Below are 22,941 nucleotides of genomic sequence, written 5' to 3'. Positions count from 1 at the left end.
TCTCTTTTCCATGCAGTCCTGCCTCCAGTCTCTGTTACTGTTTTTTTCAGTTTTGCACGCAGTACTTCTGAGTAGCCACCAGATGGAGCCACAGCTCCAGCCATGTCTTCTTGTGTTCTTCGTCTTCTTTCTCTTTTCAAATCAAGTTTTTTTTTTTCTTTTTTTTTATATATATTTTTTTTTTAAATCAATTCCAATCTTCTTCTTTTTTTTCAAATTTCAAATTTCAAAATTTCAAATTTCAAAATTTCAAATTTCAAATTTCAAATTTCAAATTTCAAATTTCAAATTTGAAATTTCAAATTTTTCAATATAAAATGTTTGGATGCAGTACTCCCGAATGTCCACCAGATGGAGCCAAAGCTCCTGTCGAATGTTCTTCTTGCAGTTCCTGAAGTACCCACAGAGGGAGCCAAAACTCCTGTCAAATGTTCTTCTGCAGTTCCTGTAGTGCTACCAGAGGGAGCCAAAGCTTCTCCCAACTTTTCTTGTGCAGTTCCTGTAGTGCCACCAGAGGGAGCCAAAGCTTCTCTCAAATTTTCTTGTGCAGTTCCTGTAGTGCCACCAGAGGGAGCCAAAGCTTCTCCCAAATTTTCTTGTGCCCTCTGACCTTGGCCTAAATCCTATACTCCCTGCACCTGGTTTCTTATCTGAAATTTTCACTCCCTTTTTTCCCAGTGTCTCTCTGACTGAATGAATGCCTGCTCTGTCTTCGCTTCTATGTTGACGGTCCTTATGGAACACAATTTCCAATAAATCTGTAATCTTTGTAACTATACCAGTAAAACTGACATGTATATTAACCCTCAGCTTTCCTCTTCTATCCTCGTGTTCGTGTGCCTGTGTTGAATGCAAAGTTTGTGTCTCATGAGTGTGCTCTGCTCCACTGACCGTCAATCACTGGCAAACACACACGAGCCTCTGCACACTTCAACTCCAAATCTCATCTGTCTTTCACCCATGTACGCTTCACGCAGTCACTCTCATCCTTACCAAATTGACACCATACGCTGCCGTCACTGAAATACGCACAAATCACATATGGATTTGTTCTTATAGCGTTTTCACGAGCCCGGTCCCCGAAGGAAATGGATACCTCCCTGAGGCATTACTCCACACTCAATCGACCATACACTGCCGTGATTCCACAAATAATCGCACACAGACCTCGTCAGGGAAGATCTATTGACCTTATTGTTTACAGTGTACGCCTTGTGCCAATACGGTCCCGAAGGAAATGGCGATATCTTGTGCTACAATTGAATCGATGTCTTCCCAGAGCACATCTTATGCTGCATGCAAAACCATACACTGCCACTTCTGCAATACTGGTACACAAACCATCAATTCAACCTCCTATTTAACCTCATCAATTTATTTTTTCAATTAAAATTCTCTGGATGGCTCTTCATTTTACAGTGTACAACATGCATGAACGTGGTCCCTTTAGGAAATGGCGCTGTGCAGTCTCCAGACACACTACTTTCACATCAGCGTATTTCAACAACACTTTCTATATACTTGATCCAAATCTCAGCTTGCAACTTCGCATAAATCAACAGTGTGTCCCGGAATTCAGTCTTTCAGACCGTCATTGGTCAGCGAACCGAAGCTTTCGCCACGGCTGTGTAACCTCTGAACAGTCAATCAAAGCTTACGCGGTGAACACAATGGCAGCCTATACAATGTTAACAACCATCAATTTCTGTTAGATCCACTCACACACATGTACATGCTATAGTAAAAAACCCCACTGCTGTCATAACAATTCTGTCACAATGCTCGGCAATTTATCTTTAAAAATTTAGTCAAGGCAATTCATACTCACACTCCAGTACTTCCGATCAATTCAATTTAGTTTTTTTCCTACATACAATACGCAGACTTCATTTAAATAGGCTCTGCTTTACCTTTTGATTCAGCGCGCTGTTTGATCAGTTTCTCAGAGTTGAGCAGAATGGCCCTGTAGGCCTGAGGCCTCCTGCAGCCTCGAGGGGAAACGGCTTTTTTTTCCTTTCTGTCGACAGAAGAAAGTCTGTTACTCGATGAAAAATAGTCTTGGATCTTGGATAACCATTCTCTGCTACCATGTTAAGAATGAAGATCGAGTTAACAGACTGAGATCGAGGCGTTTAGCTCAATTCAAGCAATAAGATTTATTTGTGACAGAAGTATTATGTCCAGCAGTTAAACGTGCACGGACTCTAGCAAAAGCAAAGAGTGCCAAAAGTGAAACCAAAGAGCGCTTATAGCAGAGTGCGCAGGCGTGTCCATCTGGTTCTCCTTGTGGAGCCATTGGTCAAAATAAAAGGAGAGGTGGATCTGTTTTTAGCATTCAGATGACCTGATGGAGCTCTGGACAGCGTCATCCACACTGGCTCACGTCCGAAACCTGCCTTCTCTGGAACGTCAGTGTGTGTGAAATGTTGATCTACAGCATATTGTTAACACTTGAGGTGAAGAAAATGAAAGGAGTGTAGTTCTAAACTATTTCGAAGTCTCTGTGTGAATAGATAAAAAGAGGTCTTTTCTTACTCTAAAATGGCAGTTTCTGCCCTAATCTGGTGGTTTAAGCAAGCGTTTACTTTCAGGGCCACTGTATCTGTTCCTATCGTACGAACGAGCGACGGAATGCCCCATTCGGCGTTTTTGACCTACTTACAGTGACCTCACAACTCCGCAATATAAGCTTTACAATTATAGCGCATATTATTTAACAGTGAATGAATATATTTTATTTACAAGCGCTACTTTAGACAATGCAGCTTTTATTCAACAGATGTAGATTAAAAATGATCCTCACCTTAAATATTATAAATGATGAATAAAATCAACTTAATTTTTCATCAGAAGGTTTTTTCAGAACTGTAGTGTGTATGAGATGAATTGGACAAATATTATGAATCATATCATGACCTTGTGTGATATGACTGATGTACTCACCACATCAACGTTTCTAAAACAGACATTGATGAAATGTGAACAGAAAAATCTAATTTTTTTAATTTTTCTCTCATGAACATTTCCTTTGAATATATCAGGTGGAAACGATGGCGTCTGTTATCGAGCTGCTTTTGGAAACGCTGGCTGGTTTGAGTGACTGGGACCTCGAGATGTTCAAGTATGACCTCTGGAGTCAAACTGACTTCCGCAGACACTCCAGAGACATCACATTGATGCTGTCAGAGGTAACAGACAAGCAGGACATGGTGTTTTTAATGGTGCTGATCTACGGCCAACAGTCTGTGAACAAGATCAAGGAGGTTTTAAAGAAGGTGAACCGGACTGATCTGGTGCAGATGTTGTCACACAGCAGCTCAAGACCCAAAAGTAAGACAACAAAGAGAAAAACATCTTAAAACCATGAAACTGTTACTTCACACGTATGTCATAGGTTGTGTCATAAGCTTCTTCTCTTTTCATTTTGAATACTGTGATTGATAATGTAGAGAAAAGACACATCATCTTGTGTACAAAATATATTGTATGACTGATATGAAGTATGAAACATATTTTGGGAGAGGAGACAATGACTGTTGTGGTTTAAGTGTAATATTGTGTTGTGTAGATTTCATGAAAAGCAATGTTGCCTGTGAACAATATTTATTGTCAGATGTTAGATCAATCACTCATGACTTTTACTACTTTTCTCCTCAGAGAAACTCTCTGATGAACACAGATCTGCACTGATCCAGAGAGTGAGTAATGTCACATCTGACTTCATACAACACAGCTTTCATTCCACCAATGCTGCTGAAAAAATGTTGTCATCTTTAACATTTAAAAAAATGATAAGACCCAAAGTCATGATTTACTAATTGATTTTATAAATGTATTGATTTTCTTTCAGGTAGCAACAATAGTAGCTGTTAAACAGCTGCTTTTAGAAACCTTGAATGGTTTAGATCATTCAGAGTTAAAGAAATTCAAGAAGTTCCTGCAGTTGATCGTCTCACAGAAGAACCTCCCAAACATCTCATCAATGTTGAGACAAAGAGCAGACAGTGAAGAAACAGTGGATCTGATGGTGCAGCTCTACGGCCGTCAGTCTGTGGATTTAACCAGGGAGGTTGTTGAGAAGATGAACAGAACTGATCTAATGTGGAGGTGGTCAGAGAGCAGCTCAGCACTCAAAGGTAAGACAAAGATAAACAACACATGACATAATCATGTGTCTCAAAATTGAAAGTTTAAAGGTAAAATATACAGTCACAGAGAGAGAGAGAGAGAGAGAGAGAGAGAGAGAGAGAGAGAGAGAGAGAGAGAGAGAGAGACTTTTATTGTATCAGTCTATAGTCCAGTAAAATAGCCTGTAATAGTACTTTTACTTTGGTACTTATGTACTTTTACTTGTAACAGTATTTCTACCATGGTATTACTATTTTTACTAAAGTTAAAGATCTGAGTACCTCTTCCAGCACTGATGGTAGGGCTGTTAGGATACCCTCTATAGTTTAGTAGTTAATAAATTATATCTGTGGACCATTATATAGATATTAGGAAATGCACTTTTCATTGCAAAATTATTTTACTAATTCTACGATCTAACGATTTTGTTTTTCCTGAGCTCTAAAGCGGATATAATCTGTTAGTTAATTGAAAGTGATTATCTAGAAAAACAGAAACTTACTCTGAAACCTCCTAATTTAACAGTTAGTCTGGCTCAGTACAGAACTCCAGCACATCTGAAGATCAACAATTAAAATGTCAAATATTTTTGTATTGGTTCAATAAAACACAAACTTTGGACTGACTAGCTGTTCTCCCGTGCCTCCAGTTGTTATGCTAAGCGAAGCTAAACATCTAAATGTATTGAACAAAATGTCATTAAAATCAAAAAGATGTGAGAACTTTTCAGAATGACATTTGGAGGAAACATCTCATGAATATAAAATGTGTCTTTCAGCTGTTGTTTAAATCCAAAATTGTAAATTCACAATTTGAATAATAATTAAATAAATAAAACATCAAAATGAACACTTGAGTCACTATCGCTCTAAAACACAGTTGTATGTGTGATGTTTGTTTTTCACACATGCAGTTAAAATGCTTCAATGAATGCAATACACAAACAACTGAACGATAGAAATCACTGTTACAGAATCTTAATAACTTTTCCTAAAAAATCCATGTCGCAAATTGTCTTTATTCTTACATTTGAAGAATCTCCGTTATCTACACTTTAAATTATATAAGTAGGAGTTTTAAAGCATCTTGTAATGAAACTTCTCTTCTAAACAAATGTATTTCACTGTTTCCTCAGGGGAGCACTTTGTGGAGAAACATCAAGTCAATCTGATCAAGAGAGTGAGCAACATTGCACCCTTTTTGGATGAGCTCCTCCACGAAAACATCATCCAACAAGATAGTTATGATGAGATCAAGGCTCTGCCTACCTCTCAGGAGAAGATGACGGCGCTCTTTAGTGGGCCTTTGGGATCCAGCGGAGGTCAAGGAAAAGCGATGTTCTACAGATTCCTGAACAAACATGAGCCAGATCTAATCCATGAGCTCAGTGGAACAGAAGTGCCAGTGAGTAAATCCTTAGTGATGTAAAGCATTTTAAGAAGTGTGGAGATCACAGGTGGAACCTCTCATATAGTCAGTTTTTGAGACTCAATAGGTAAATACAATTGAGAATCTCATTTTAAGTGAATGTGATAAAACAAATATTTTGTGAATACAAGTCAAACTTTGGGTAATATTTCTAAAATCCCTGAAGGAATCCTCCACTAGAAAATGTGATTTGCTCGTCTCCTGTCGGCCTAAAAAGCGTAGCTCTGATCAGTTTACAGCGTGTTCCCTTATGAAGGACAGCAGCTGTAGTCACATTCACACACGTCACAATTTAAACAGAGTCAAGAAAACATCAATAGAAACTTCTCAAACTACTTTTGCTGCATAACTGAAAATCGGCATTTTGCAAAACATCATAAATTAGCTGGAACTGTGCTGGAGAGATGAGCACCGACCACATGACGTGCATTTATTTGCTGTTTTGATGATGTTGGTTTAGAGCGCTGCCTAAACTTCAGTCCAAAATCTCCCAGAAGTGTTCCACTGAGTTGACCTGGTGTCTGAAAGTCAGAGCCTGTGATTCACATCATTTTACATGTAAACCATCCAATGACCCATCATGCTCTGTGTGGAGGAATTCAAGCTGTTCCTTTACAGAGCAGTGGTTCTCATGAACATGTTTCCTTCATGAACATATAATTGGAATTTTCCAGGTGGAAACAATGATGACTGATGAAGAGCTGCTTTTGGAAACTCTCAATGATTTGAGCTCCGAAGAGTTAAAGAAATTCAGGTGGTTGCTGCTGTTCAACTTCCTCCACTGGGGCCTTCCACGATTCTTATGGAGTCGACTGCATACGGCACACATGGCAGACCTACTGGTGAATGTGATGATGGAGATATGGAATCAACAGTCTGTGGAGGTGACCAAGGAGGTTTTCATGGACATGAACAGGACTGATCTGGTGCAGAGGCTGTCAGAGACCAGCTCAGAACCCAAAGGTAAGATAAAGATAACGGTCACATTAATAATATTTAATATGCACGGTTACAAATACAGCAGCTTATAGTATAAAGCAGCGGTTCCCAAACTTTTTAGGCCGCGCACCCCCTTCTACATCCCGACCGGGTTCGCGCACCCCCCCCCCCCCCCCATTAATAAAAAAAAAAAAAAGAAGACGCAACAGAGCCTTTTAAGCCTTCATAGCCGCATAAGAATCGGACCAATGAGAGAACAGTTTGCTCGCGCGTGGCATTTGTTTACAAGATTTAGTCCGCTGTTAAATGTTGCAGTGTGAACACAAACCGAACAAAGGAGCAAATGCAACATTGTATCATATTAATCCCTGAATCGGAACAAAGCAAACGAACTGAAGGTGTGAAAACGCCCTGAAACACTGCAACAAAGTTTCAATAACTTTCAGTGACACAAGGCGTCACTTTTAAAGAGCAATACGGATGTGAGGACACACGCACAGGCTCAGAGGCAGATTATCACATTTAATTTACAATTAATGAGCGACTAATGTAGCCAGGATGTCTTCGGACAAAGCATCGATGCGGCGCGACACAGTGTTGTTGGACACCGGGATCATGTCCAACTTTTTTGCTTCTTTCTCCCCAATCATACATTCCACCATCTCTCTGGCAGCTGGCAAGCTCACGTCTTCAGTGATTGTGTGCGGTAGCCCCTTTCTCGCTATTCTGTAACCAGATATGAAGCCCGTAGTGCGTCATTTATAGACCCAACACATGAATGAGACTGCAGTTGTTTTGGCTGTTTTGTAACTCCTCCAATTTCGATATAAAGAATGTAAGGGGCTTTTGACTTGCACTGGCATGCTTGGTGTTCAGGTGGCGACGTAAATAAGAGCTTCAGACTGTTAGCCAGAACCTCGCTGCACACCACGCACTGTGGCTTTGGGGAATCTGCGTTGCCAATCCAAGTGAAGCCCAGACACAGATCATTTTCATCATATTTCCTCTTTTTTTCCCAGTCTGATGCTCACTCTCGTTTCCTCTTTTTCACCTTGACTCCGCGATGGGCCGATGTGCTCCCGATTTGTCTGTGCAATCCCTTCCTCCTTCCTCCGTCTCATCTTCCTCTGACTCGATTTCTTCTCCCGGTCTCTCCCCACGCACCTCTCCGTTCCCCTCGCCTCCGATTCCTCTCTCTCTCTCTGTCCCTCTCCTCTTTTACGACTGATAGCTTCAGATGTCCCACCTGACAGTTTTTAAATTAAAATTACATTTTTTTTTAATATTTAATATTATTACACCATCAGACCGCCATTACACTTTTCCTCTCGCGCACCCCCTAGAGGCAGCTCGCGCACCCCACTTTGGGAATCCCTGGTATAAAGCAATGCAACACCATATAGGCCCGCCATGACAGCAAAACTACCAAAGAGTTGAAAGAACACCTCTCAAACACATTCTCAACAAAAACTGAACTTTATAAGCTTCACAGAGTTAGTTGTTCACTGTCTTTTTGAAGCGTCTAGTTTAACTAAATAAATATACTTGTGCATACAAAATAAAGACTGCATGTTAAATCAGACAAATATTACTTCAGAGGTGAATGTTTTGGATTTCAACTTCAAAGTGAAGATGTTGTGAGGGGTTCATGAGTCTGTTGACTTGTGGTCGTGGGCGGAGGCTTTATGTTCTCGGGTTGTCCATACGTACTTCCATCTGGTCCATTGTCGTGAACGTGATGTCTCAGGAACGCCTGGAGGGAATTTCTTCAGATTTGGCACAAACGTCCACCTGGACTCAAGGATGAACTGATTAGATGTTGGTGGTCAAAGGTCACTCTGACCTCATAAAACACGTTTTTAGACATAACTCAATAATTCATATGCTAATTACTCGGGCTGCAACGGATCACAAAGCTCACGGTTCGGATCGGATCACGGTTTTTGAGTCACGGATCTTTTTTTGGATCAGCAAAGAAAAGGGGAGGAGACAAATATAACTTCTTAAGTGCTGCAATGATACCTTGTTGTTGTTGTTGATACACACACTCTCCCTCTTACCACAGTTTGTTGATTTTTGATAGCATGCTCATAAATGTGTAGTATTTGTTGTTAGTTTTAGACATTAGTTGAGGAGATCATTATTATTGATACTTAATAAGCTCTGTTGTACTTTAAAGAACAGCTGTCTGTGATAACTTGGTGCATGTGTATTGTGGTGATAACTGGATATGTGGCCCGTGCTCAAATTCAAACCTTCCCTTTCACTCTGAATGTTAAATAGTATTTGACTATTGACATTGTGAGTGAATACTAATTATGAGACTTAGTTTATAGTTTGGTTATTGGTCCCTGTTCACAGGGTAGTGCCCCGTTATTATTACAAATTGTGAATAATCTTACTGACATTAATAATTCTATTGATGTCAATAATTTAGTTTTTCATATTTGCTGTTGGCTCAAACACGCTCCTTTTCGTTCCCAACATTTTCGACAGACATGGATGTAAACTGCATCTCGACTAGTTGCATGACTAGAAATACAACTGAGAGTCAGCAACTCTAGTTTGTACATTTTGTGGTTTCAAAAGTCTCTCAACATCTATTCTTTAAAAACATTTTCTTTATTGGGACACGTGATCTTGTTTGTTTTTTGGTCCATTAAATTTGTGTATCTTGATTTCATTATCACCAGTATTGTATAGAACCCAATGTGAATTTGGTTGATGTTGTCAACATAATTTCACATGAATCTGTTGAATATTATTCATTGAACTTGAAGAAAAATAATTCCTCAAAGCCATGAAGTTACTTTAATTTACATTTCAGTCTCGCAAAGAAGACGGTAGTTTATTTTTATGATGGTATTCAGTAGATTTTCTGTTCATAATGCGATCATCCTTAACATTATAGTTCTTGTAGTCTGACAGTGTGTTGTTGGGATCTAAAGGAGCGTGTTTGGGTTATCAGCATTTAAGAAACTGAATTCTTGACATCAATAGAATTATTGATGTATGTAACAATTATTAATGATTATTAATAAAAACGGGGCACCACCCTGCGAACAGGGACCAATAACCAAACGATAAAACTAAGTCTCATAATTAGTAGTCACTCATAATGTCAATAGTCTGCGTATGACTATACATTCAGTGACAGTGAAGGTTTTAAGTTCGAGCACAGGCTACTACATACAGTCTTATCAAATACATATGCACAAGTAATCACAGACGACTGCTCCTTAAAGTATAACAGAGTTTATTAAATCAAAATAATAAATGATAAAATCAATTACTATTGCAACCAACAAACATTATCATACAATTTTATATGCCTAAACTAAAGAATGAATAAAATGGATGAGGGTGTATGTCTGTGTGTGTGTGTGTGTGTGTGTGTGTGTGTGGGTCTGTGGGTGAAAAGGAAGAAGAGTCTTACAGCTACAGCCAGAGACTACAAAGATGGCGGCGTCGAGTGACGCTGGCCAAAAGGGGAGGGGCCTTAAGAACTACAGCTAAAAACTACAAAGATGGCGGAGTCGAGTGACGCGGGCCAAAATGGCAGAATGGGACTGCTGTACGTAATCACGTGTGCCGATGCAGCACGTGTGTTGTGAGGCGATCGTTTCAACGGGGTTTCCCCAGGGGCAGAGATAAGAAAGAGAGCGCAAAGGTGGGGGTCATGAATCAAACTTCTGCGCGCGGTCCGCGTTGCAGTGAGAATGGGGATCGCTGGCGTATCGTACACAACGTGCCGTTGTCGGTAGAACTGCCAGCAGTTATGTACGATAGCCGAGATTCCACACTTCACTCACAGAGCTGATTTAATGAGGAGAGAATACTACACGAAGTGTAGTAAAACAAATGAAAAGAAATCAAATAAATCCCAAGCAAACAGTCATAGTTAATACACGAATACAGCGGAGCTTCTCTCGTCCGCGAGGAGTTGCGCCATATCTCAATATCATGCGACAGTAACTTAAACACACAAAAACACGGGAATATCAACATATAAATGAATGACCTGAATTAAACTTACGATAATTTAAGCTAAGCTATGCCCAAATGCCAAGAATCTTACTTGTCGATGCTTCGTTGCAACGTTGAAGTGTTCGTGAGCAAAGTGGTCCGTTTTCCTCGTCGGGAAGGGGGACAGGGGGGAGCTTGCGGGTCGGCGCGGCTTTGCAGCGGGCGCTGTGTGTCGCACGGCGTTTGCTGGTGCGGCTTCGGTCCGTCGGCGTGGCTCTGGAGCAAACGCAGACGTGAACTATCCTCGCTGCAGGGAGGACAGTTTAACTTCGGCTGAGACGACGTGGTCCGTAGGTCTCCCGGTAATCATCGGTCAGGAGAGGATTATACGTCTTCCTGCCGGAGTGTGCGCAAAAAGAAAAAGGAGCAAAAAGCACTGAACGGATCGCTGAAGCGGATTCGTTATCGCGGGCTGTTTCGTCCAGCGAAATGGCTCGTGACCTGACAGGGTTTGAGGAGGGGGTGAAGGGCCGTGCTTCCTCGTGGCCGGCGTCGCGCTGGCGGGGAAAGCTGGATTCTCTGTGGCCTGGACCGGGGTCCGAGGGAAGAGAGCGGTTGCGTGCCTCCTGTTAACCCCGGAGGGAAAATTGGAAAAAGCGTGGAGATGGGGGAAGGAGACAGTTTTATAGAACAGTGGCTGAACCACAGTGGTCCTCGGGTCTCTTGGCTCTCGGCCAATCAGGTGACTTCAGGACCCATAGTTTTTGGGGGGGGGGGGGGGGGTGAATTTACACCCAAGTGTGAAATTCCACCCAGAGGAGGCTTGTTCTCATCAAACTACAAGTCAGGATGAGACCTTTGCTTGAAAAAGTTAAGGCCTGATTCTCATTGTCCACAGCACATATTGAAGCCATTTGGTCAGACCCCAACAGTGTTATTATAAAGCTTGGTGTTGAATCAATCATCTATATTTATTTTCTCCTCAGAGAAACACACTGTGGATGAACATTGGCCTGGACTGATCCAGAAGGTGAGTAATGTCACATCTGTCTGACTTTAAACTAAAGCTGAAACAATTAATCAATCAGTTGATCAACAGAAAATAAATCACAACTATTTTGACAATCTCTTAATCATTGAAGTACTTTTTGTTTCGCAAAAATGTGAAATATTGTTGAAGATCTTCTTTTCTCTGTTCTGTATCATTGTAAACTGAATATTTTTGGGTTTGGGCTGTTGAGTCAGACAGAACAAGACTTTTAAAGATGTCAACGTGGACTTTAGGGAATTGTGATCTTTAACCATTTTCTGACATTTTATAGACCAAACAATGAATCCATCAATTTAGAAAATAATCGTCACATTCATCAATAATAAGAATGATAGTTAACTGAAATGAGTGCACAGGAGTACGGGTAAGTAGGAAGCTGATGAATCTCAAGTTCTCCAGGTGGATTTTATGTTATGTTCTAAAAAGGATTAATGTATTTATGTTATTTTATTTATATTTCTTAATATTATTTCTATGAAGGCACATTATTGATTGATTGAAATGTTGTTCATCCCACTTGTTCTTGGAGTTGCACGGGGTTGGGAGGGAGCAATGGGGAAGGACATAAGATGTATTTATAGATATTTGTACACTGATTGTTTTGTATATTGAAAAATAGAAATTGCAAGTCATTAACTTATGTAAATAATAATAAGTTGCAGCGCTACTTTAGACAATGCAGCTTTTATTCAACAGATGTAGATTAAAAATGATCCTCACCTTAAATATTATAAATGATGAATAAAATCAACTTAATTTTTCATCAGAAGGTTTTTTCAGAACTGTAGTGTGTATGAGATGAATTGGACAAATATTATGAATCATATCATGATCTTGTGTGATATGACTGATGTACTCACCACATCCACGCTTCTGAAACAGACATTGATGAAATGTGAACAGAAAAATCTAATTTTTTTTAATTTTTCTCTCATGAACATTTCCTTTGAATATATCAGGTGGAAACGATGGCGTCTGTTATCGAGCTGCTTTTGGAAACGCTGGCTGGTTTGAGTGACGAGGAGCTCAAGATGTTCAAGGATGTCCTCTTGAGTCAAACTGACTTCAGTAGACTCTCCTCAGACATCCCATTGATGCTGTCAGAGGTAACAGACAATCAGGACATGGTGTTTTTAATGGTGCTGAACTACGGCCAACAGTCTGTGAACAAGACCAAGAAGGTTTTAAAGAAGATGAACCGGACTGATCTGGTGCAGAGGTTGTCACACAGCAGCTCAGGACCCAAAAGTAAGACAACAAAGAGAAAAACATCTTAAAACCATGAAACTGTTACTTCACACATATGTCATAAGTTGTGTCATAAGCTTCTTCTCTTTTCATTGTGAATAATATGATTGATAATGTAGAGAAAAGACACATCATCTTGTGTACAAAATATATTGTTTGACTGATATGAAGTATGAAACATATTTTGAGAGGAGACAATGACTGTTGTGGTTTAAGTGTAATATTGTGTTGTGTAGACTTTATAAAAAGCAATGTTGCCTGTGAACAATATTTATTGTCATACGTTAGATCAATCACTCATGACTTTTACTACTTTTCTCCTCAGAGAAACTCTCTGATGAACACAGATCTGCACTGATCCAGAGAGTGAGTAATGTCACATCTGACTTCATACAACACAGCTTTCATTCCACCAATGCTGCTGAAAAAATGTTGTCATCTTTAACATTGAAAAAAATGATGAGACCCAAAGTCATGATTTACTAATTGATTTTATAAATGTATTGATTTTCTTTCAGGTAGCAACAAAAGTAGCTGTTAAACAGCTGCTTTTAGAAACCTTGAATGATTTAGATCATTCAAGGTTAAAGAAATTCCAGGTGTTCCTGCAGTTGATCGTCTCACAGAAGAACCTCCCAGACATCTCATACATGTTGAGCCAAAGAGCAGACGGTGAAGAAACAGTGGATCTGATGATGCAGTTCTACGGCCATCAGTCTGTGGATTTAACCAGGGAGGTTGTTGAGAAGATGAACAGAACTGATCTAATGTGGAGGTGGTCAGAGAGCAGCTCAGGACTCAAAGGTAAGACAAAGATAAAAAAAACACAACATTCAAAATGTCGTGAATTTGTTTTATTCCTTTTTGAAGCATCTAAACCCCATTAAAGTCAATTTTACTCTTCATTAGGTTTTATTCCCCAGAGAGTTTTTAAATGGCTTTTCTCCTCAAAAGAACACTCTGTGGATGAATATCAACCTTCACTGTCAGAGAGCGTGAGTCTGACTTTACACATTACAGCTTTCATTTATAGATGCAGATTGAAAACCATCCTGTTACCAACATTGTCATCATTTATATTTTGTATCATGTGGTGGAAAAAAAATCATGTGGCAGGGAAGACTCAATCATCACACAGAGTGCCTGTGTTGTCTGTGGGATGGAGAGAGTGACCTGCGTGCCGTTTGAGCACATCTTTTAAAGGGTCAGAGCATCAAGAGAGCAGGGGTGAAGGTGTCTCTCCAAGACATCTGGTTATTTTCTAATCTACACATTTCACAATAGTACCCGTAATAAAACATTTACTACAGATCCTAATCCGTAGATCCTGTGGTTTACTACCGCGAAGCTAAACCCTCTGTGATTACTATCTGCACTCCCTACATCAAAGGTCTATGACTGATCTATTCTAAACATCCCACAACACTCACGGCAGTTTAGATTTACGACTAATCGAATCTAAACATTCCCTTCCGGGAGAAGGAGGTTACAACAGAAATCCCATATAGGTTTGTCAAACATTGAATAAAGCACACTAGAAAAGTCACGGCAGAATTTTCTATCACAATCATCATTTATAATGTTACAAACATTGTAATGATGATACAAACCAAACCAAGTGTTTTAAATTGGTTCTCACGGCATTAAGATTGAGCTCTTAAGTAATGTTATCTAACATTGATATTAATACCTCTGAATACTTTTAATCCATCAGGAAGCAACCATGACATCAGTTCAGCAGAAGCTTTTGGAAACACTGCAAGATTTGAATTACCAGGATCTCGAGAAATTCAAACATGTCCTGCAGTACACTAAAATAAAGAAAGGCCTCCCAAAAATCCCAAGACAGAGATTGGAGACGGCAGACAGAGTTGAAATGGTGAAGCTGATGATGGAGACCTACGGCCAACGGTCTGTGGAGGTGACAGAGGAGGTTTTAAAGAAGATGAACAGGAGAGATCTGGTAGAGAGGTTGTCAGAAACCAGCTTAGGACTCTCAGGTAAGCTAATTAATACAAACACTTTCACATTATACAATATGTTTCTCAGAAAATAGATCTTAGAATTCACAATAATCAATAACAATCAATAATAATCAAACTTATTTATTTTCTAATGTGACGTATTGAAGAATAGAGGGTAGGCAGCAATTCAACAACACCACATTTATTAGTTCAACTGCAGAAATCACAGAATTGAGACTTATATTACATTCTGAATATCCCAATTTGACAGCACTGTAATATTTATCTTTACAAATCTGGGACATCAGTAACTACTATGAAAGGGCAGTTGGTGTCCAGAAAAGACTGACTGACGGAGTGGTTGCCTTAAAGTTTCTCGTTGTCAGGGTCGTAAATATTCTGTCTGAATCTACAGTATTATTTATTACCTGTGACTTTAATTCATATTTTTCAATGATTATAAGACATTTAAAAAGATAGATTCATGCTTTTAATACATTTTTGACAAAGGCTGTACTGAATGTCTTTTTTTGTTTTGTTTTTAACAGTCTAAGCTTCTATTGGGATGAAGCTTTAAATGTCAACAGGCTTTAGATGCGATTCTTCATTTGTGTGGAATGTGGGAGAGCAGACAGTTTTTGACCACAGTGAAAAAGTTGTTTTTGAAAGGCTTAATGCCAGCAAATATGGATTGAAGCAGAATAGTTTGTTCGATAAATGTTGTGGATTTAGGAAATTATTTCATCTATCTTTTTCAATAAATTTAAACTTTTTGACTGAGGACTGAGGAAATTACAGAGGCAAGGACTGCAGCGCTTGCTGTGTGTGTGTTTAATACTTAATATTGTGATGTCTTGAGAGGTCGGGATCGGCTTGTGAGGCATGGGTGCACAATTGAAGACGACAAGCAGTTGTTTTCGAACTCAAAATAATATATTTCGATTATTTAAGCAAAAGGTCAACTTAATTCCAGCCGAAAGCCGCTACAAAAACAAACATAAGTATCTTCAGTTTTACTTCTGGTTCATTGTCTTTAAAGTAAAACAAAACTCTTTCTCTCTTCGTTCGCTCCTGTTCTCCTACTCGTTCCGAACATGTTCTCCTTTGTCCCCACACCAACCTCTCGAGGGTAATCAGCCACCTCTCTTTCAGCTGGGCAGCAGCCTTGGCCCCGGCTGCCCTGCTGACTATGGGAATTGTAGTCAGTTACCCAGATGCCATGATGGGTTGTAGTCTTTGCTGCAACCACTGCGAGGGGATGTATCTCCCATTGATGACACTCCTTCTCATGACATCACAATATACAGAACAAGCTTATAGATTAGGCATTTATTTAAGGTCATGGAGACAAAAGATGGACAGTGACACCAACCGTGCAGTCATTTTTCATCTCAACACGCATGAAGCAAATTCATTATTTATTATCTGGAGTAACAGCAGAGGCCACACTGCAGCCATTATGCGTAAACCGGCAAGTATGAACAATGCAATTTTACAAAATTAGACAATTACAATTAAAATATGAACAAAACATTTACAAGACTTAAAGTCAGGAAATCCTGCAGAATGCACTACTTCAGCACCAGTGGTGCAGCTGCAACAGCACCTCTCTGTCACTAATAGAGCCATGCTCCAAGGCCTCTAGTCTGTTAAAATAAGGGACAGCCTTCATATTTTTTCGGCATTGTTTAAAAAAATTCAGTCAATCATGGAAAATATTCAGTTATTGCGGCCTTTGAACTGATAGCAGGGGAATCCACCATCGATAGACGGGCTAGTTACCCTCACCACACATCCATGAAGTGAAGTCCTCACCAATGCTGCGTTCACACCAAACGCGGCTCAGTACAACACGTACTAAGCAGAAATAAAGGTTATTTTTTTCATGGTTGATGGCGGATAGTTGAACGGCTTCCAGGGCGATAAGCCACGCGATAAGTCAACGAGTCATTTTCTGTTTTCTTTCTCCTCAGAAGAACATCTGTCGAAACCAATCAAGAAAGTGAGTGGTGTCAGATCAGACACATTTTACACAACACAGCTTTCATTTAATTGTTACAGCTTGAAAATATGCTCATGTTGACAGTAATAGTGATCTTGAACTCAAAATGTATCATTGTGCCTGATCTCCTATAAATATACATTGTTACAATACTCTTAATGACTTGCTTAATGTTTCATTACTACAGTGGCGATATTACATAAATGCACTCTGATTACTTTTAATCTATCAGGAAGTAACCATGACATCAGTTCGGGAGAAGCTTTTGGAAACACTAGAAGATCTAAGTTACGGGGAGCTTGAGCAATTCAAGCTCGTCCTGCAGCGCACTAGAATGAAGAAAGGCCTCCCAAGAATATCAAGACAGAGAATGGAGACGGCAGACAGAGATGCAACAGTGGAGATGATGATGGAGATCTACAAGCAGCAGTCTGTGGAGGTGACCAGTGAAGTTTTAATGGAGATGAACAGGAGTGATCTGGTGAAGAGGTTGTCAGACTTCAGCTCAGGATCCAAAGGTAAGTTGTGGGGAAAAATGACATTACATTACAGTCATTTAGCAGATGCTTTTATCCAAAGCGACTTACAATAAGTGTATTGAACATGAAGAGAACTACTAGTCACCAGAAGTCATAAGTGCATCTCCTTTTTTAAACAAGCATATAAGAGCATAAACCAGAGCAAATGTACAGTGCAGAAAGAAACTAATACAATAAGTGCTAAGTGGAAGGCTCAGGGTAATACTTCTTGAAGAGGTGAGTTTTCAGTCTGCGCCAAAAGACGGGCAGCGACTCTGCTGTTCTGACATCAGCTCATTCTATAACATTCTCCTGACATTCAGTTCATTCCACCACTGAGGGGCCAGGACAGAAACAAGCCGCGACCGGGTCGAGCGGCCGCAGGGACCTTTGAGCGACGGGGCAACCAATAGCCTTTTAGATTACAGTGATGACTGCGTAGGATGTGACAGATTCATTTGATCCAAACATCTCCAACTCAAGAGCGTTCAGTCCATAAGACAAAATGTCTTGAAAAAATATATAGATTCTTAACATGAGTTTATCTAACAAAATATTCTGCTTTAATCCATATTTGATTTGTTATTTGTGACAGCTTCTGTATTTTTATTTTTATTTAGCTTTCATGAGGCATCATGAGGTTACTTAAGACAGCTACATGCAGCTAGTCTAATCAGTATACTTCGTTCAACATGATATATTGCATCATTAAAGCAGCATATTAAGCACAAAACACATGGAAAACTACCTTATGATTTTATATATTAAAATACCGATTTCAAACAAATTTGTATGTGTATTCACAAGGGCCTTCAAGAAGCTGGGACCATGCGAGTTGTGAAATTCTGGTAATTTCTTACAGTCATTTATTTGTTCATTTATGTGAAGACACATCTCCACGTATATTTGCCATAATTATTGTCCTCTGCATCAGCTCTCCAGTGACTGGACTAAACTTGAACCTGAAGTGAAGAGTAAAGATGCAGACGAGGCTCCAACTTACAGGTAAAAATAACATCCTGAATACTGCGTCACAGCAAATATTGAAAAGCTTTAGGGAAACATTTCAGCTTGGTTCTTGGGATTTTTTCACTGAAGGAAAACTAAAATCTTTCTCTGTGCCGTTACTGATTATAACACAATATGAGGATTAAAAGCAATACATTTTGCACCTAATAAACTTCTACTCTTTGTTGCCCAATACAGTATTTTTGTGCATATAAATAAAACAGTTATTTTCTTTTTCATGACTTAGCCTGCAGTCTGAAGCAGGAACCTTTGAATGCAGCCTCTCTGGTTTGCGCTGGATCTGTCAGGGAAAGGTCAGCTTTCAGTACCAGTTTTGTCCTTGGGAGGAACCCATGGAGAGGATCAAAAGCATGCAATACATGGCTGCAGGTCCCCTAATAAACATCACAGTCCTTGCTGGGAAGTTAGATGAAGTGCACCTGCCACACTGGATCTGCATAGGTAAGAGGACATGAAGAAATATGAACATAAAATGAACTGACTGTTTAAATTTCAGACAGCATGTTTTACAATAACTGATGCAGACCTTTTCTCCTCACTAATTGTCTGCTTTTATTTTGTACAGATGACAACCCTACGATATTAGACAAGTTTGCAGTCCTGCACATAGATGACTGTGGAGATGTTGTGGAAAAAGTGTCTGAGGTCACATCGTCGCATGTCAAGCTGTGTGAACCCGTTTTCTCTCCAAGAGCGGTCCTGATGAGAGTTGGCTTTTCAGTGAAAATAAACTGTAACGTGTTAATATACAAGACCAACACAGCATTCCTCACACTCCATGTTTATCTGATCCCACGAGATCCTGGTCTACAACAGGTAATTTCATATCTTACTGTCAATACCAATAATAGATTTAGAATGGCACCAAAAATAACTTGATAAATAGACTGAGAACAATGTTGGCTGCTTTGACTTTGTAACAAATCGGTTGAGAAATGTTTTTTGTGTTTTTTTTCTACAGGAACTGGAGAAGAGGGAAATATCCTACGGATACAAAGTAATCCGAAAGCCACATCCAGAGAAGTCTCTGAAAATAAAAGATCATTTCATCTTAACCGCAGTTTTGGAGGGTGCAGAAATTAATCCTCAGGTATGTTTTGAACTTATTTTCAATCTCTGGAGCGAACCAAGATTCAGAAATGAGACAGATACGAACAATTGCTCTTTTTTATATGTTAAAGAAAAGGGAGATTATGACAGAATTATCCATCTTTACATCACTTACATGTTTTGGTAACATAGTGCAAGTCTCGTGCAAAAGTCACTCTGAAACAGTCTAGTTAAAGAGAAAATCCTCCATCTTTTATGTGGATGTCCAATCAATGCTGATGGTAAATGTAGTCAACTGAAGAAAGAAATAATTCAGGATGCATTGCGCACAAGCGGCTAGTTCTCTACATGTGATGAATAAACTAAATAAACTCACAAAATATCAATGAAGAGAATATTTACACAATTGTGTTCATTTGTGTTGTCCAAGTCTTTGATTTAAATTAGAATACCACCTTATTCTAAAACTTATCACAGTTGCAAACTTCAGAAGCTCAAAGTCTTAACTTCCCTCCCTTTCCCTTTTTTTTGCTCCACAGGACTTAAAGCTTAGATATGAAAGCAGAACCCCAAATTTCTTCGAAGTGTACAAAAAAAAGCCAGACACAGACTTTGAGATGAAGCTCAACAAAAAAACGGAGCATGAACCAGTCTGGACCTGTACGATTCGAAAAGGTCAGTTTCAAATGATACAAGAATTGATCTGAACCGCCTATGTTCCACTTTCATTTCATTGAATATGGATCATGAGTGAAACAGATGTCCATCTGTTAAATAAAGGCAGTAAATCAGCTTTTTATCCATATCTTATTTTCTTATGCGTTTTATTTCCAGAAGAATACCAAAGCACTGTTCATTCACAAGGTAAGACATTTCTAATTATTTGTCTTTAGAAGAAGTGCACTTTGGATGTCAGCCACGTTGCAGTTTTGTGTTCAGATATGGAAATCTTTAAGACTCTTTCAGTTTGTCCAACATAAAAAACAAACAGTTTTAATACACATATGAACATGTGATTATCATTTTAAGACAGACTTGAAGAAAACTGAACCACCACATTGTACATAAACCATAAAGCAACGTAACCTTATGCACAAACCCAAGATCCCAGTTTATAAATCACAGAATGTTTCCTATAATCCTGTAACTCAAGTTGTAATTCCATCATGTTCGTTGTTGACGTCATCCATCATCTAATACTGTCTTTCTATTTTGGCAGAGAAAGAGATTGGTGAACAGTCCTCAAACCGCGGTTCCAGTGACAGTGAGTTGTTTTTACACTTTTTGTTAACATGAGACAAAACTGTGCTTCAGGATTTAACCTTTTATATCTATTGTAGAATAGAAGTTTAGAATAGAATACAACTTTATCTTCCTGCAGAGTGAAACATTGTCTTTAGCTCACCTAAGCATAAAAGCAATCAATATTTACACCAGGATGACATTTCCTGTGGCAAACTGCCTCCCTCTACATGTATGATGACACTGACTCGCACAATATGTTTTAAAACCAGGAAGAGGAAGTTGAGGACAAATTAAGTGCAGGAAAAGCATTTGAGAGACAAAGTCTGTGGCTTTCATTAGTTTTCTAATTGTGTCATTAAATATGATCTTTTTACTTGCTGTGTATAGAAACACAGTAGCATGTATGTATGACCATAGACCGGTCCATCGTTGAGCAATTTTAATTTTCCATAAATCTGTTTCAGCTGTGAGACCCTCAGCCGGAGCAGAAGGTGGCTGCACAGGTACTATGATGTCTTCTTAGCTCATTTAATTCATGCTGCCTGTGATCAGTCACTGATCAGATTGTTTAGAACATTAGAAATCCAGAATCTGACTTTGAAACCTTGTTGCTGATTTGCTGCATGGTTGTATATGTAGAACAGGTCTAACTGTTCTCCAAACAGAGCACCGGCTCAAGAAAGGAACAGATGAGTACTGCGTCATAGTATTACACTTTAAATGAGTAGTTTGACACTTTGGGGAAATATTATTTTTTGGTGTTCTTTCTTGGAGTTGGATGAGAAGACCTCTGTGATGTTTGTGCATCAAGAAAAGAACTTGAGCCTGGAGACATTTAGCTTAGCTTAGCATAAAGACTGGAAGTGACAGTTAGCTTGGCTCTGTCCAGAGTTTAAAAATCTAAACTAAGCAAAACTAAATGTCTATGCTAAGCTAAGCTAAATGTCTATGCTAAGCTAAGCTAAATGCCAATCTCACTCGTGGCAAGATGCCAATAAGTGTATTTCCCCAAAATGTCATCATAGATAAAATGTGGGAATGACATTTGGAGAAAACTTCATTTTGTGACAGTGAGATGTTCCCTTATTCATCAGCTGTAACAACATGTACTCGTCCTGGAACCCACATGCAGTTAAAAAACGCTCCAATGAATGCAATACACATGCAACTGAACTGTAGAAATCACTGTTACTTAATCTGAAGTCCTTATCTTAGAGTTGTATCAAGTTGGCTTCATGTTATCTAATAAATCTAATATGTCTAATATGTCTGTGTCATTTTTCCTTCTGTCCTCAGGGGCGGACTTTGTGGATAAACATATAGCCGCGCTGATCGACAGAGTGAACAACATTGGAGCCATTTTGGATGAGCTCCTCAAAAAAAAAGTCATCACACACGGGGTTTATGTTGAAATCTTGGCTCTCCCTACCACGAGCGATAAGATGAGGCAGCTCTACTCTGGTCCCCTGCATTCTGCTGGACGTGAAGGCAAAGAAGTCTTCTACAAAATCCTTGAGGAAAAGGAGAAATATCTTGTTGCTGAGCTCAAGAAAAAGAAGTGAATGTTGTGGTGAAATGTATCTTCAGACCAAATATACAGTCGAATGGGCCCAATTTTGTAATACAATAACAACGGGGGAATTTAATGCTCTGTCTCTGTCGGGGTTTCTAAAAAGGAAAAAGCTTTTCGGCTTTATGTTTGAACAGCTGTTTCCTCTTCATGTTCCCTTTAAATTAGTTTCAATGTGTATGAGGCGCGGTGCCTCCTCTGCCTGATCAGTGAGGATCATGATGAGATGAGTTTTACTTCAAGGTTGAAAACCAGATTCATCAAAAGTTTATCAGACAATCATGTAGGAAATGAATGGAGGTTCTCACCAGACATGTAATGATTTTATCCAACAAACAACAAATGGAATGAAAATCTGTTTTTAGCCAAATTATTTTAGTGTAAATTAAAACATGCTTGATCATAAATGGTTTTCCATAAGTGTTGCTTCTAAAGCAGGTTGAACCTTTCATTTATGCCATATATGTGCTATTAATCACTTTTATTCTGCCCAACAACAATACGTTCACTTTTGGAGGGTCATTTAAAATGTTTTCTATTTGGAAATCTATATACATTCATAATAAAGTCTTATGATTGCTATGTGTGGTTCTGACGTTTTCAGTGAATGGAGTGTTACAAATGTAATACAAGGCAAATATAATGATGTAATAGAGTTTAGAAACATTTATGTATGTAATGTGATATGAATGTGAGGAGAGGCATGAATTGGTTATGGATCTCTCCTTTTGTCTGACGTTCAGCACATGTTACTGAGGTGTTCTGTATTCAGCGGTTTACTCTTAGAGGATCTGTATCCGGCC

At 39.2% G+C, this 22,941-nt stretch overlaps 1 protein-coding gene across 1 annotated transcript in view; it reads left to right on the top strand.

Moving 5' to 3' along the window:
• The window catches only part of LOC306782680 (uncharacterized protein), a gene marked incomplete at its 5' end in the record, with an annotated part of 36,270 nt that extends 13,550 nt beyond the window's left edge, over window positions 1-22,720 (top strand). The window contains 23 exons of the mRNA XM_079276124.1: window positions 3,042-3,330; window positions 3,658-3,698; window positions 3,851-4,136; window positions 5,264-5,532; window positions 6,231-6,519; window positions 11,448-11,491; window positions 12,472-12,760; window positions 13,086-13,126; window positions 13,279-13,564; window positions 13,670-13,755; window positions 14,475-14,760; window positions 16,698-16,726; window positions 16,959-17,244; window positions 18,052-18,092; window positions 18,179-18,249; window positions 18,500-18,714; window positions 18,839-19,089; window positions 19,235-19,363; window positions 19,863-19,998; window positions 20,158-20,187; window positions 20,543-20,587; window positions 21,033-21,071; window positions 21,865-22,720. Of these exons, the coding sequence (XP_079132250.1) occupies window positions 3,042-3,330; window positions 3,658-3,698; window positions 3,851-4,136; window positions 5,264-5,532; window positions 6,231-6,519; window positions 11,448-11,491; window positions 12,472-12,760; window positions 13,086-13,126; window positions 13,279-13,564; window positions 13,670-13,755; window positions 14,475-14,760; window positions 16,698-16,726; window positions 16,959-17,244; window positions 18,052-18,092; window positions 18,179-18,249; window positions 18,500-18,714; window positions 18,839-19,089; window positions 19,235-19,363; window positions 19,863-19,998; window positions 20,158-20,187; window positions 20,543-20,587; window positions 21,033-21,071; window positions 21,865-22,130 (3,744 nt within the window). The 3' untranslated portion in view covers window positions 22,131-22,720. The remainder of the gene's footprint in view (window positions 1-3,041; window positions 3,331-3,657; window positions 3,699-3,850; window positions 4,137-5,263; window positions 5,533-6,230; window positions 6,520-11,447; window positions 11,492-12,471; window positions 12,761-13,085; window positions 13,127-13,278; window positions 13,565-13,669; window positions 13,756-14,474; window positions 14,761-16,697; window positions 16,727-16,958; window positions 17,245-18,051; window positions 18,093-18,178; window positions 18,250-18,499; window positions 18,715-18,838; window positions 19,090-19,234; window positions 19,364-19,862; window positions 19,999-20,157; window positions 20,188-20,542; window positions 20,588-21,032; window positions 21,072-21,864) is intronic.
• Between the last annotated feature and the right edge of the window lie 221 nt (window positions 22,721-22,941).

The sequence above is a fragment of the Melanostigma gelatinosum genome, assembly GCF_949748355.1.
Source record: "Melanostigma gelatinosum genome assembly, chromosome: 9".
Taxonomy (NCBI): Eukaryota; Metazoa; Chordata; class Actinopteri; order Perciformes; family Zoarcidae; genus Melanostigma; species Melanostigma gelatinosum.
Note: the sequence above shows the minus strand (reverse complement) of the source record. Positions and strands in the feature narration are given on the sequence as shown.